The 17,130-nt window shown below is 35.3% G+C and overlaps 1 protein-coding gene across 1 annotated transcript in view; it reads right to left on the reverse strand.

Moving 5' to 3' along the window:
- LOC106073953 (secretory phospholipase A2 receptor-like) overlaps window positions 1-2,474 on the reverse strand; it is a 28,023-nt gene extending 25,549 nt beyond the window's left edge. Inside the window, exon 1 of the mRNA XM_056011150.1 lies at window positions 2,048-2,474. Coding sequence (XP_055867125.1) covers window positions 2,048-2,141 — 94 coding nt within the window. The 5' untranslated portion in view covers window positions 2,142-2,474. The remainder of the gene's footprint in view (window positions 1-2,047) is intronic.
- Window positions 2,475-17,130: the final 14,656 nt, after the last annotated feature.

Here is a 17,130-nt window from a genome sequence, read left to right on the forward strand (position 1 = left end):
AACCTTAATCATTGAAATTTAGCTAACTATAACAAAATGTATTCCAAGTAATTCGAAGTCCTAGTCTCTATTGTAAGTATGTATACGTTTTAATAACACGAATGTAAATAAATTAATATTTAATATTCTTTGTTACTTGTATAAGTATTTTTCTACATGCTACCAAAAAAATGTAAATATGATGTATTGCTATCATTGCTTAAATCATAAATATGTGGAATCCAGTTAATAACATTGCAGTAGAAAGTGTATTAATGTTAGTAAATTAATTCAATGTAGAAAATCGCAAGAAAAGAATAGAAAACAAATACAAAACAAGGTTACAAAGACAGTTTGTGTGGAAACACAAACTCAAATTCGGCCCCCAAGATGGTCCACCCAGCCAGACTTCAATATTTTCAGAAAGAACATCCAAATGAACTTATATCAAAAACAAATGAGAGATAAGAATGGAGAAAGAAGGTTGACAGATCTTGTGTAGTGCCCCGAATGGTGCAGCAGATCAAAGGATAGGTGCAAGTGAATGCAAATTTAGATGTGAACCTGGCCTAACTAGTTCCCCTTGTGGTCTATAGGGCAGATAATGTAAAGTTCATCTGTTTTTGTGGCCTACGGTTAACGAGGGTGTCATGTCAGCACAACGACCAACCGCCTTTACTTTTCCCCAACTAATGTCAGGTACCCATTAGAGCTGGGTAGACTCAGAGGCGCCCAAGGATTCCAAAGTTGAAAATCCCAGTCTTCACCAGGATTCGAACCCAGGACCCTCGGTTCGGAAGCCAAGCGCTTTGCCGATCAGCTACCGCGCCTCTACTGGCCTAACTGAAGTCTTATTAATAAAGTAATTGTTTTAAAAAGGCTAAATTTCTTATATTGTCGGCGTAGTGTTTGTAATGCAGCATATTGATCAAGAAAATTAAATTTATAAGATTACTATTCGTTTTAAATTAGGTCTAGCTTATAATGCATACTAATTAGCTTTTTCTCTTTAAAAAACTGCTTGCATAACTGATTTTAAAAATTAGATTTTTCGCTTTCAGGAAAAAAAAATGCCGTAGTATCAGAACTTTGAATGGTCTAAAATATTGTGATGTCGGATTTTAAATATCTTTTGTAGTTTACGAGATCTAAACGGGACGGACGGACAGACTGACAGACATTTCACACAAAACTAATAGCTTCTTTTCCCCTTTCGGGGGCGGCTAAAAACACACACAAATAGCATGCAACATTAGTACAATGAAAATGATAATTAAGTATATGGCTAAATAGTTAGACAGACCATGAGAATAGATAGATAGGCCTAAATAGATAGATAGATAGATAGATAGATAGATAGATAGATAGTACATGTATTATATGCAATGTAGTCATTTGGGCAATGTAGACAAAGTAGTCATATAGGTGTGTAATCATTTAGTCCTTTAGATGTGCAATCATTTAGTCATATAGGTGTGCAATCATTTAGTCATATAGATGTGCAATCATTTAGTCATATAGATGTGCAATCATTTAGTCATATAGGTGTGCAATCATTTAGTCATATAGATGTGCAATCATTTAGTCATATAGGTGTGCAATCATTTAGTCATATAGATGTGCAATCATTTAGTCATATAGGTGTGCAATCATTTAGTCATATAGATGTGCAATCATTTAGTCATATAGATGTGCAATCATTTAATCATATAGATGTGCAATCATTTAGTCATATAGGTGTGCAATCATTTAGTCATATAGATGTGCAATCATTTAGTCATATAGATGTGCAATCATTTAATCATATAGGTGTGCAATCATTTAATCATATAGGTGTGCAATCATTTAGTCATATAGATGTGCAATCATTTAGTCATATACATGTGCAATCATTTAATCATATAGGTGTGCAATCATTTAATCATATAGGTGTGCAATCATTTAATCATATAGATGTGCAATCATTTAATCATATAGATGTACAATCATCTAGTCATATAGATGTACAATCATCTAGTCAGGTAGGTAAGAAAGACACTTTTCTTGTACAACCTATTTGTCTACTCACCACATTCCACACTCAGTTTTAAATCCAACGCTATACGCAACGCTAGGTACATAAATAATGTTGTTCTTATTTCTCCAGCAACCATACTCAACATATCCCGCACTTGGTCGGATTGAATAAGCCAAACTTGAGTTCTTATTTAGCTATTTTAAATTCCAAACTCTGTAAATATGAGGCCTACATTCGCCCTTTGCACAGCAAACAAAGTTGTTTACATGAGTTTTACAAACTTTCCTTTCCTAGACTGTTTCATTCCTTTTCCTTGCGTATTTCTGCCGCATGTTTCCTACGCTACCAGAGCCAGTGGGGTGTCTTTCCTCCAGTCCCGAGGCGTGATTTATCGGGAATAACTCACCATGACGTTAAAACTATTGATCTCTCTCAATGACAATGTTGCGATAGAACGATGACTTTGGTGCATTGTCAAGTCTTGATAGCTGGCGTAATGGTGCGTGACAAAGTAACGGCCACTTGGAGAATCATTACCTAGCGACTATTGATACGGTCATAACTGTTCTCTGTAATATTGGTTCAAGACAAGGGCGGAGAAGTTAGCTCATTAAGTGCCTGCATAAAAGGAGTTATCGAACACATGCTCAGTAATTATTGAAGGCGGCGTCCATGCAGTAAACTGTTTCTGTTCAACAAGTCAAAACTAGAATCAATGAAGGTCAGGATACAAATATAAGAGGTCTTTCAGTGGTGGACCATTGGGGCGCTACATCGAGGTCAAAAAGTGGGGAGGTATAAGATGTCGATTAATGGCTTTACAGAGCAACAGATACAAAACAGGCTACTTTAATATTTAATACAATCGGGTTTTATTAAGAATACATCGCTAAATCCATTTTTTTTCTTTTCGTGAGAGGAGGCTAAAGAGGTGAACATGTTTTATATTTTCTTCACACAATACACATATACATGCAAACATACACACACACCTTCATACATGCATGTACTAGCACATATACATACACAAGCAAATACATGCATACATATACATAAACACACATATACATAGACACACATTTACATAGACACATATGTGCTAATTTAAGAATGAATTGTTTACTTTGAGATCAAGTTCGTCATAATCATCATCATCAAACTTTATCTAAGTGAGTGCTTGAGAGGCTCAAATCCTCTCTTGCAAAAGCCCTGGACAGTAACCCTGCTGTTCTGCGTAGTACATACATGTCACCATACAGGTCAAGAATCTAGTGCGTATGTGTTTGTGATTTGAGAAAAAGTTTCCATTGTACACTACATGGGGAGGTATCATTGAACTGAACGTGTCGATGGTTGCCAATAACAAATATATATATATTTAACTCACTTTACTTACAGGTGAATCTGGCTGCTTCTTCACTCATTGTTTTAGGGAAAATACTACATCAATAGAAAATCATTAATTTATTAACAGTAGAGTCTATATATTTATATGTTAAACAAAACATTTCTAATAAGAAATAAGAAAACGAATTTAGAAAAATAATGGTCATCGTAAAAGTATCGCATTGTTCATTAGAAAACACGAAACAATTTTGAATAAAGTCTGGATATGCATATTTTTCAATTGCTTTGTTTTGGAGTAATTTTTTTCTCCAAAACTCCATTTGGAAATATAGCGTTGGAAAAATCGCAAGTCTATGTGAAAGATGCAAAAATTGCAAATATTTTGAATATATATATATATATATATATATATATATATATATATAGAGAGAGAGAGAGAGAGAAAGAGAGAGAGAGAGAGAGAAAGAGAGAGAGAGAGAGAGAGAGAGAGAGAGAGAAATGGTGACTTAAGCATGACAAAATAATGGACAGTAAAGGTCAATGCGTGAGCGAACGGTTAGCCATATAATACGAACAGAGATATGTATACGTAAGCAACAAAAAAATAAATCTTCTTAGTTTAGCTTTGTGTAAGTAAAACGCTAAGTCACCATTGAGTTTTAGTATGTTCACACTTAAATGTTTCTCTCAACTCAGCGAAGTAATTGGTCAGTAGTTTATTGATTATCAATACCACTTTTATTAAATGTTTTTCTTCCATCTTTTAGTATGTTGTCAGTGAACTAGTGAATGCTTTGTGTTGTCAGGCAAATGGTTTGTGTTGTCAGGCAAATGGTTTGTGTTGTCAGGCAAATGCTTTGTGTTGTCAGGCAAATGGTTTTGTGTTGTCAGGCAAATGGTTTTGTGTTGTCAGGTAAATGGTTTGTGTTGTCAGGCAAATGGTTTGTGCTGTCAGGCAAATGGTTTGTGTTGTCAGGCAAATGGTTTGTGTTGTCAGGCAAATGGTTTATGTTGTCAGGCAAATGGTTTGTGTTGTCAGGTAAATGGTTTGTGTTGTCAGGCAAATGGTTTGTGTTGTCAGGTAAATGGTTTGTGTTGTCAGGCAAATGGTTTGTGTTGTCAAGCAAATGGTTTTGTTTTGTCAGGTAAATGGTTTGTGTTGTCAGGCAAATGGTTTGTGTTGTCAGGCAAATGGTTTTGTGTTGTCAGGTACATGGTTTATGTTGTCAGGCAAATGGTTTATGTTGTCAGGCAAATGGTTTGTGTTGTCAGGCAAATGGTTTTGTTTTGTCAGGTAAATGGTTTGTGTTGTCAGGTAAATGGTTTGTGTTGTCAGGCAAATGGTTTGTGTTGTCAGGTAAATGGTTTGTGTTGTCAGGCAAATGGTTTATGTTGTCAGGCAAATGGTTTGTGTTGTCAGGCAAATGGTTTGTGTTGTCAGGCAAATGGTTTGTGTTGTCAGGTAAATGGTTTGTGTTGTCAGGTAAATGGTTTGTGTTGTCAGGTAAATGGTTTGTGTTGTCAGGCAAAAGGTTTGTGTTGTCAGGCAAATGGTTTGTGTTGTCAGGTAAATGGTTTGTGTTGTCAGGTAAATGGTTTGTGTTGTCAGGTACATGGTTTGTGTTGTCAGGCAAATGGTTTGTGTTGTCAGGTACATGGTTTGTGTTGTCAGGCAAATGGTTTGTGTTGTCAGGCAAATGGTTTGTGTTGTCAGGCAAATGGTTTGTGTTGTCAGGCAAATGGTTTGTGTTGTCAGGCAAATGGTTTGTGTTGTCAGGCAAATGGTTTGTGTTGTCTTATAACTTTTGCAAGTTTTGTGTAAATGCATAATGTCGTCAGGTAACTAGGGTTAATTGATTTTTGGTAACTAACTCTAGGACTGAATGATTGACTTTTACTGATTGTGACGCTTGACTGCACTTTCAAATCAAGAGTTTAGTACTTCTATGGAGATCATAGAAAGAAACATTGTTCAAGATCGCTAGCTAAACCTTCAGTCTAGATCTTGGCCAGGCCGGATGAAAATAAAATGTCCGATTGGCAAGCTTGAAAAAACAATCTCATTGTAAATTCAGAAAATTAAGTCGATTTGTCTCATATCTAAATAGCGCGGTCGTTTTATACAAGGAAATCCTTTCAGTTTTATATTATATTCAGTTTTATATCAGGATTTCTTTACAGTTTTATATTAGGAAGTGCTTTCAGTTTTATATCAGAAAGTCCTTTCAGTTTTATATCAGGATTTCTTTACAGTCTTATATCAGGAAGTCCTTTCAGTTTTATATCAGAAAGTCCTTTCAGTTTTATATCAGGAATTCGTTACAGTTTTATATCAGGAATTCCTTACAGTTTTATATCAGACAGTCCTTACGGTTTTATTTCAGAAAGTCCTTAGTTTTATATCAGGCAGTCCTTACAGTTTTATATCAGGGATTCCTTGCAGTTTTATATCAGGAATTCCTTACAGTTTTATATCAGGAATTCCTTACAGTTTTATACTAGGAATTCCTTACAGTTTTATACCAGACAGTCCTTACTGTTTTATTTCAGAAAGACTTTAGTTTTATATCAGGCATTCATTACAGTTTTATTTCAGGGATTCCTTACAGTTTTATATCAGTAAGTCCTTACAGTTTTATATCAGGGATTCCTTACAGTTTTATATCAGTAAGTCCTTACAGTTTTATATTAGGAAGTCCTTACAGTTTTTTTATTTTTTAAAGGGAGATCTCTTGTTTGTTCATCTTGGTATATTAAAAGAACCTTACATTTTTTTATTGCTAGAAAAGAAAGACCAGAGAGCATTCTGATTTTAATGTATGTGTTAACTTCATTGCTTTTCAGTCAGTTGAGCTCCTTTTTTCTTTCAATTAATTTATTCCAGTCATATTGTATTTGGGCTGAATGATTACTGAAAGATAAAGCATTTGGCTTCCGAAACACTTTGGTTCAGGCTAGAACTTTGTTTAATTTATTGATTTTTAGGACGCCCTTGAGTCTACTCAACTTGGGTAAAGTAAAGGCGGTTGGTATTTGTGATACCATGATAGAAATATTTATCTTTCGAGCTCTGTACTAAGTTTGCCAAGTTATTTAGATCTTCCACACGGGGACACGACAATTCGTACACTGACATATCATTCAGCCGACATTTCGTTCATATCATATCCCTCACCGACAACTGGGCTCAGAGACAACTTCTTTACCGACAACATGTTCACCGACACTTGGTTCACAACTAATCGTTCACAGACAATTCGTTCACACGACATTTTTAAAGACAAATCGTTCACTAGATTGTCTTAGTCTAAGAAAATATTTATAATAATATACTAAAAAGACGCCAGCGATAGCAGAAAAGATAAACGATAAATATGACCCGAAAAAAAAGAATAAACAATCCTAATTGTATAGAATCTTATTAGTCTATTAGAATGTGTCTGGTAACCTCCTACAATAAATCAGAATAAAGAACTAGGCAAGTAAAGGATGACAAGAGATAAATACAACTTGAAATAATATAGTCAGAATACTTGCTCAAGGTAAGAAGGATAGAATACTTCGGCTCAGAAATTCGTGCTATTAAAGCAAACATTGATAAAGATACGAAAACCAAAGAATTGAGACTTAGAAATTGAGTGGCCAGTGTGAATACGATAGAAGAAAAGACAGGAAAATATAAGATAGAAAAATTGAAAATAAATATATTATAGAAGCAAGAAAGTAAACTCGTTAACCGTGGGCCACAGAAACACATGAGCATTACATATCCAGGGGCGTAGCTAGGAATTTGTCTTCGTTTGGGGGCTAGAGGGGCTTGAACTTTTTGGGGGCCACTACATTTTGCATAATATTTAATATTTAATTAAAAGAAAACACTCATTTGGGGGCCCCTATCAGATGCGGGGTTTCCGTTGAACGAGGGGTAATACAAATCACTTTACTCACCACTCCCTGCACGTGATCTCCCCTTGTGATGTAACTTCGGGCTGTTTGTCCACTCCGTACTGACACTTCAAGTCATCGCCATGCTTCAGGTCAAATCAAGGGGCATAACACGAATGAGGAAAAATATTTTAAAATATTTACGAATACAATTGTTGAATAAACACTATAAAATGTAGAACAAATTTTGTGGGAAATAAATCAATTACAATGTACTCTATGCACTGATACAATTTCTTCTGCGAGATGTCCTGGCTTTCTTCACCACGAGCACCTAGCTGTTTTAGTTCTATACTATGAGATCAAGATTCAGACAAAGATATATGAGGTATAGGGGAACCCCCAAAAGTATTACACTGTAACAACTAGAGTTAGGCAACTCAACGAGGCACATATATCTTTATTTACACGACATCACAAGTTCATAAAACATCATCTTTCTTAGGCACAGTCTTTTCACTTCGGCTCTCAACTTGGGCGGAAATCGTTCTCCTCTTCTCTTTCTAATGTTGACATCCTTTTAGGTCTAGTCTATCACAGTGCGCACCTTCTAGCACTAGCCTGGATGGCGGTGCGCATGGCGGAGTTATAACAATACTATGTAAATCATTAACTTTCAATATTACAATTAGAGGTGGGAGACGAGCCTGAGCCGAACGAACCAAACCAGAACCTCACTTACGGCCGAACGAACCAAACCAGAACCTCACTTACGGCCGAACCGAACTCGAACTGATCGGTACGAACCGAACTGTCCTTACCTTAACTGAACTGAATCAAAGATTTTGTAATTTGTAATATAAAAAAACTTACTTTTCAACGAGATGATTTGACATTTTTAATTCTTGGAAAATTCTGCTTTGTTGAGCCATGTCCTTGACATCTTGTGTCTGCATTTTACATGCATCATTTTGGGTTGTCTTCTTTTGGTATCAACACGGAGGGTGCCGTACTATTTTATATTTGTGCGTTCATGAATTTGGAGACTTGAAAAAACGAAAAGTAGACTCTGAATGTAGAGACTACAAGGAAAAGTGGACAGGTCTTTGGCTTTTTATGGAGCATGAAAATAAGCCAACACTTAGATTAGTATACAGCAGTTTGTGGCTGTTTCTGTAGGACGTAACGTTAAACAGCATAATGAGATAAAAAACATTACAAATATGAAAGCATTCTTAGTCTGAGCCGCTAAGTAAAGATTGCAAATTGAAGCCTAGAGTTTACGGGAATGACGAGAATATTTACCAAGATGGGACACACACAAAAATGAGTAGGCGCTAAGAGCATGCTACTGTTTCTCACGTTTAAAGGAGTAAAATTAAGCATAAAAATTGGATTACTCTCAATGATGGAAGAAATGTGTCATGAATATAAGAATGCAGATAAAGCCGCCACTCTTATTTGCATGAAAATTAAAACATCTAAATTATAAAACTAAGCAATAGAGCGGCAGAGTTCTAAATGCTTTCTATTGCCGCCGACATAACTGAAGCCGCTCAACTCTTGAGACTTGTTCGCGTTACGAAAAACATATTTAAAATCACAGAAGAGAAATGAAACAGTTTAAAATAACCGTTTGATGTTTAAGGTTGAACAGCGCTGTTTTATCAAATAAATTCAAATGTACATTATTACATTACAAAGTTTTTGCTATCATCTTATTTCATTACATCGAACCAAACCAAACGCGAACGTTAGATCTGACCGAATGGAACCCGAACTATGCTCCTCATTGAACCGAACTGAACGGAAAAAGTTGGGTTCGATTATCATCTCTAATTACAATATAGCTCGAGGTTCGATTCAATGAATTGGGTATAAATTATTAAGATGTTACCTCGGATGATCATTTTATAGTAGTCTAATAGGAACAAAGTAGATACTTCAAAGCAATTATGAGTATGGAAGTCATAAGATTTATTTACTAGAAGATGTTTCAAGTGCAATGATTGTGCAATATAAAGTATTCTCAATAATGGTGCTAATACATTTAAATGCATCAAAAGTATTGAACAAGGTAACGAATCTAAATCATACGTATATAGCTCCTCCTAGCGTGATCAATGTTGAGCACATTTCTTCCATCATATGGAGGACTAAGATGACTGTAAAGTCCAATCATCACTTTTTAAAGCCGGCCGCATTCGTGGCATGAGTAGGTTTAGTCAGTTGAAGATAAGCTTGTTTCTTCTCTCATACGTAAATGGTTGACGAAGCTGAGACATTACCACCGTGCAACATACATCCCCATCAAAACAGTACTGACCAGGACCAGATCAGCAGACCAACTGACTATACTGACCACATGACAAACGTATTTTTCTTCCTTGACTAAACCCGAGATAAAAATACTATTCACAGCTCGCCACTAATAGAATAAACAATAACACACAATCTCACATCTAAGACACCCCCGCTCTAGACACCTAGCTACATGAAACCCTTGTTAAACTTCTGTCATACAAACAGATGATCTTTACATTGTCTTTCCTCTAGATTGCAAGGTTCCAAAAGACCTCTTTGTATTCTATTGATTGCTGGGATTTCTCGATTTGTTCAACATTTACATTTTTATTCTTAGGACTACGTTTCAAATAATTTTTATGTCTATCACATTTCAGCTGTGTCACATACAGATTTAACTTAACAAATCCCGTGTACAACGCTTTTCTATAGATACACATTAACAAAACAAATGCATCAACTGAAAAACAGGAGTAGAGACTTTTCACTGAAAACAGAATATTGCATTACTTTGTTTCCATGAGAAGCGCATAGTTTATTACTACTTGATACTTCTACTCAAAATAAATGAAAACTAGTTATTAAATAGAAGTATTTTAGAACTCAAGCAATGATAATCTAGTTAATTAAAAAAAAAAAGCAAAATAAAAATATAAAATAAAATAAAAAAACAACAACTTCAAGCAACAAGAGCTTCTCAATTACAACTATATCTCTCAATAATGTAGACGTTAGTTTCCTTATTCGATATCAAACAAAATATTGTTGTAGCCCTGCCTTGCACTAGTGCTTGTGGTGCGTACGAACGTACTATTGAACCAGAACAGAAAGACGCTGGGATACAGGAAAGAACAGTGGATCAAGTGACTAGGGAGAGTCTGAACTAAGGAGCCGTTTTTTGTGCTGCCTGAAGGCTGTAGTAGGAACCTGGAGGGAAGCCGGGAAGGCTGTTGTTGGTCCGTATTACAATTTGGCGGAGAAAAGCTTGGTAGAATTAGGAACAAGACTCATGGGATCTAGAAGGCTGTTATGTGTTTGTCCTGGTGAATAAACACACGTATTTATTTACTGTGGAACTTCGCTGAGTTGTCGGCCTTAGATTTACAACAATATTTAATTACCAATAATTAATTGACTAACTGGTTAATTTTTGTTTTGATACATTGCTTTGTTGTGTGAAATAAATACTTGTTTCAAGTTTCAACTTGATCTGAGAACGGGTGGAAAAGAAATAATGTGTACAATTATATGAGGAGACTAAATACTACATATTTAGCCATACCTGTGAACTCAGAAGGATTACGTTCCGTTGTTGTTATCAAACCAACAAACTTATTACCAGCAATTAATTGACTGTTTGGTAATTTTTTTTATTCATTTATGTAGCAATTAATAATTGTGAAAAGTTACAATGGGTTTGGGAGAAATAACGTAAGCAAACGTTTTACCAGACAGACAGATGAAACAGACGGACAGATAGACAAAGTGATTTGATATAAGCTTCGTAAAAAACAGACATAAAAAACAACGATTGAAGGGATAACCCTGTCGTGCATACAAACAAAACAAACAATCAAACACAAATGATGAACATGTCAATGCTGTGGCGTGTTTTTGAATCTCTGAAGGGTGTAAATACATCACCAATGTCTCTGTCAGAGACACAATAGATCACAATAGATCACAATAGATCACAATAGATCACTCCTCACGGAGTAAGATAACAACAACTTTAAAAAGTCACAAAGAAATGAACGACTTAAAGGCTATGGAAACAAATATCCATTCATTGTTAAACGTATTGATCGCATCAGATGCTTGGAAATACAAAATAAGAAGAAACCTGGGGAGTGGCTATGGCCGGAATGTTATTGTCCACACACCAGTCCCCCTTCCCCCACTCCATGTAGCTCTATGGTCCCAACGGAACTGCAAGTAACCAATACAATTTGGGGTCAGCAGCGTCACAGGGTCATCAGTCACCGGTTCCTGATTTTTCCTCATAGTTCACCTTTACGCCTTTGAATGTAAGAGTTTAGCTGCTAGATAGCGGATGTCTTCATTCTCATAGGTGGGTAGCCCCTCAAGCCCCTATCTTACAGACTCATGCGCCAGTTGCTCCCCTTTGCCCTTGTCCTGACAGTGATAACACTTATGCCAGTCCCAATATCTGAGCCAGACGTGAAGGTACCCATGCCACTGAAAGCATTTATATATAGTGGAATGCTTATATCTGTTAACTACATCCAGTAGTAGACACCTTACGGAATGTGGTTTTAAAATATAATACTTACAGACGAACTATGCTACACATTGACACAATTTATTAAGAGTAGAAAGTGAGCAATGATAAGGTGATCATCATGGATATAACCTGGTCACATTGCCTATCAGCGATTCAGGTACCATGCAGTGGCGAAGCTAGAAATTTGCCATCATTTTGGGAACCCGGGGGGGGCTGCATTTTCCGTAATATTTAATATTTAATGTAAATAAAAACGAACACTCTTTTGGGGTCCCCTCAAAGGTGGGTCCTTGGGATTTTCACCCCCCCCCCTTGACACTAGCTATGCCACTAGTACCATGGTAATGTATATTTCAACTTATTTTTCACCTTCACAACCTACTTAACATTATTAACTACTGTACCCTAGAGCTGCTATTATATGTCTTTTTATTCATTTTTTTTCAAAAAGTTATCATTAAGCAAACTATATTAGGTTTGTCTTTTGTAAAAGAACAAAAAGATATACGTATATGCTTAACAATATGCAGTTGCGATTGGTGGATCCAACATTATATACAATCAGTTCTGTATCAATTCATGGGCTGATAAAAAAAAAGGTTTTTGATTAAATGATAATATTACAAATATATTTGTTTTATACTTGATGCTATTAACTTATTTTATGAATATTACAAGTATATCTTTATTATGCTATATTAGTTAGCTAAGGAATAGTAAACACATAATAACGAAAGTTCTACTGAATAAGAAACATTTTACATTTAAAACCCTACTTTGTACTTACAACTGTTTTAAAACAAGAGAGAGAGGGGGGGGGGGAGAGGAGAGAGCTAAAAGGAGGGAGCGAGATATCATTACCTTATTTAACTGGACATCCTCAGAGTATCTTTTTGACTATAGATTAGTCACATTTTAACACTGCCCTCCTTGATATTTAAGGGTATTTTGTTACATTTCATTAAATCTCCGCAATAATTGTTTTGTTTAATGTTTCATGCCGATTAATTTACAATTTAATGTATGTGTTTATATCTATGTATGAGTAACTAAGGAACATATACGCGGACAGATATTAAGGACAGACAGATACCTTAATTTTTTTTTCTATATTACATAACTATAGCAATCTCTCCCTTTATGTAAGTCTCTTCCCTCCTTGGAAATAAATTAGCAATGTACAGAATTAATACATTTATTGTAGTGTAATAGCTTGTTATTGACATTGTACCAGTTGTACTTAAAAGCGGTTTGCAATCTAGTTTTATTATCATTTTAGTCGTCCTCTAAAAATCAGAATCTGCCATTTTAAATGCACTGATTACAAAACAAAAGGGAACCATAGTGGCTGGATAAAAGTTTTTGAAACACAAACTCGCTTTATTATATCTTTGGGGGGTTCTATGCATTGGCAGAAAGATGTTTATCTAACTATAGACACTTAAAATTATATTTTTTTACACCAATTAAATTTGGTTAAATAAGTAAAAAAAAATGTATTTGCAATATTATTTATTTTAAGTCTCTATGTATTCGATGTAGGCGAGTCTTTGTCATGCGTAACAATAAGCCCTGAACAGGTTTTAACACACGCACACACATTAAGCTCACAGCTAAATATAATGAAAACGTAACGCGTATGCTTTTTTCTTTGCATTACATTTCCCCACAACCTGGTGGGATATTAAATAAAAGATGTTTGTACTGTGCTATCGAACGTCGGCAAGTTTTCTTTCTGAAGCAACGGACCAATCGTATAAACAGAGTTCTTCACACAACTAAAACAAATAAGAACACGTACATACCAATTCATTTAGATTATGAAGCGTGTAATTTCGAATACACAATATAAGTCCTATACATTGGTTGTTATTTCCCAAACATTTGCCACTATGTATTTAATTAATTAAATTCTAATGTTTGTATCCAGCTAAGAAAACTTATTTTATTATTCAGCTTGAAGTTGAACAATGGCGACAATACGAGAAATAACTGATCCATAAATATTGCATTTTAAGCTCCGAAATTGATGTACTTTTTTGGGGGCGACATAATTATTTTTTAAAGACGCTCAAACACATACACGCATATACAGACATACTCACATGCAAACATCCACATACACACGAACATTTCTTTAGAGCAACTGAAAAACATTTATACGTGGAGTTCTAACAAAGTTTTAGAATGAGGCTGTCATCAATGTATTTGTTCAAACATGTTCTTTAGTCATAGATTAAAATTTTAATTAGCTTAATCGAGCCGCTATCGTGTATGGGAACAACGAACTAAGCAGTGGCAACTCGTGTTTATGTTTGTAATGTGATCACAGCGCCTTGAGCCTACATTTTGTTTGTTAACAGCGCTTTATAAATAACATTATTATTATTATTAATATTATGAACTGATTTGATTGGCCTCTTTAGGGGCCCCTGCATCTTGACATTCTACATCATGACATGAGATAATAACGTAATATTTAATATTTAATGTAAACACACATTTTGAACACTTATTTGGAGTCCCCCCTTAAGTGCGGGTCGGGAGGATTTTAAAATTCTCCCTCCATACCCCCACCATAGCTACGCAATTGGAGCCAAGTATACATATGTAACGTGATTTTCCCGTGTCTGTACTTTAAATAAACTGTAAACCTTCTCTTTTTTATGACAATCAAGGAGTGCAGCTATGCAGGCAGACCTGGCTGCACTAAACGATCAATCACTTTGAGTTTCAAGCAAATTTTTTTTTTTTTTTACGTTTTTTTTACTTAACAGAAAAATGCAAATCTTTATTTGGTTCATGTTTCACTTGTAATATTTCGGTTAAATTAGGAAGATTTCTAGAATGTTTAGGACTGTCATGAATAGGCGTGGCTGCTAAGTAAACTGTTTTACTTTCAAACTGAGGGTCTTTGTCTTGAATCTGGATAAAGACTGGCATTTTGAATTTAAAGATTTTCCACTAAACTCTTATGTGTACCTGACAATAGTTGGTGAAAGTAAAGATGATTGGTCGTTTTCCTAGCCACATGACACTCACGTTAACCGTCGGCCATAGAAACATTATTTTTATATTATATATGGCGTCCGCGCTTCCCTGCATATAGCTCCCTAGAAAGAAGTCGTTTGGGAAAGCGATTTTCTGGCATACGGAGTACATGTCCGGTCAATTGAAATTTGGACATTTTCTCTGTGGCGTGGATACCGTCGAATTTCAACTTTTTATATGTGGTCAAACCAGTTCCCCAGATGAACGTTTATTAGAAAGCATAGATGGAAGAAGTTAAGCTTTTTCATGTAGCGGAAATATTAGGTCCAGGATATAGGAGTGACGGCAGAACTACATCACTGTAGACTTTCAGTTTTGTGGATATCCTGAGTCCTCTCCGTTGCTATAATTGTTCTTGACGCCTGCCAAAAGAAGCACTGGCACGTGCAGCACTGAAGTCTACCTCATCATTTAGGTTGGCGTTTGCTGTTATCGTAAATCAGTTTATTATTTTCTAGAAAATATGTTTTGTCTTTAAAGACATTGGTTCCAATTTTTTAGAGTTGTGCAGAATTTGGTTTGACTAAACAAGCCTATTTTTGAGAGGCACAGTTGCTTTGGCCAAACCTCGTGCATGTAAATGTGATATGGCAGCTTTCTGTTCCATTCTTTGATCTATACCTGATTCATTCCTTTTTTCTCTCTGCGAGGTTCGTACCAATACGCACTGTCTGATTCCATGCTGTCCAACCTTGCGCGAATTCGTCACATACCATAGACCTCAGATGTCTCTTTAGGATACTCTTGGGCGTCCTTTGGGTCTGACTCATCGCAAGTTCAGCATAGAGAATGTCCTTAGGAATTCGACCAACTGGCAGACGGGTGATGTGTCCAAGCCAACATAGTCTTCTCTGAGTCAAAGATAGTAGGTAGTGTGCGTATATATTAAGCTAATGTAAAAACTTCCTAATTGAGAGACAAGTCGGAATAAGCGTAACCTGCCCTTGTACTGACCATGTCCTTTAAAGCTGCATACAAGACTCTGGCCCCAAAAGCCCTCCTATAAAATAAAAACTATACGGAGAACTGCCTGATCTGGAAACCACTGCGCGGTTCATCTCAGATCTATGATTACAGGTGCACCTTTCGGGGAATATGAACTGAGAAGAAAGAAGGGAAGACACAATTAATTCAGGAGATGCATAATAGGCGTCGCAGTACTTGCAAATCTAATTTAAAATGTACAAGACTAAAATGATTAACCAATACATGTCTACATTCTTAAAGGTTCTTTCCTAAAAAATGTGTGTTAATAACATTTAAAACATGCTATTAATTATATTTTTGAAAAGGGACATAATAATAAAACACATTTACGATATCTATTTTTTATTTCATTTCTCTCCCTTTCTTGTCCCTGTCTTATTTTTTAAAAAATACTTCTACTTCTATGTATTATGGAGTGTTTGTGTGTTTCCAAGGTAAATATTAGGAAATACTCGTAGTTGTTTATGTCTGAACGGTTTCTCCTAAATGTTATTCATGATTGTTGTTAGGAAGGTTATGAAGAGACGTGAAACATTAAAGTCTTGTACTTTTAGCTTATTAAAAAACTATGAAATCATGGCATTAATTGTTCATTATATTAATGGTTTCAGAGTTTCCTAATAGGAAGAGAATAAAGTATAATAATAACCGGCTTCAAATCAACACCAAAATTAGTAAACTCATGTGTACCCCTAGGAACAGTCTAATGCCCACTACTCTTTCTAATGTGCATAAATGACTTACCAAATTGAATTAGTTCAGGATTAAACAAAATTATTATTTGCAGAAGATTGCATAATATATAGAAGACTTAAAAATAAAAACACAAGCTGCTGAAATTTTACAAAAATAATTAGAAGTACAGAAATTTGGAATCTTGTTGGAGCATGGTTTTAATCCAGAAAAATGTCAGTTATCAAGAGTAACAAAAAAAAAAAAAACTCAAACCAAAAACAAAAAACAAAACAACAAAACTACTTATTTTAACTAACTTAAAATACACGGATGCTATGATATAGTTATATAATAGAATGTCCATATTGAAGAAATCTCCAAAACACTCCAATAGAAAGAAAAGGAGAACTTCCTAATTTGGAAACCACAGCGCAGTTCATCTCATGTATTGGTCTAGTCATCTGAACACTCCAACATAACAATGAGAACGAAGAAGAAGAAGAGAAGTCGCCAAAATTTAATTGATCCGAATATTTTATGAAAACTCTGCTAACGCCAAATAACTTTTTGAAATCGCTGTTCTAATATATATCTATTTTATTATCTTATATAATACAGACGTTATTTAAAAAAAAAAGAT

The sequence above is a fragment of the Biomphalaria glabrata genome, chromosome 14, assembly GCF_947242115.1.
Source record: "Biomphalaria glabrata chromosome 14, xgBioGlab47.1, whole genome shotgun sequence".
NCBI classification, from domain to species: domain Eukaryota; kingdom Metazoa; phylum Mollusca; class Gastropoda; family Planorbidae; genus Biomphalaria; species Biomphalaria glabrata.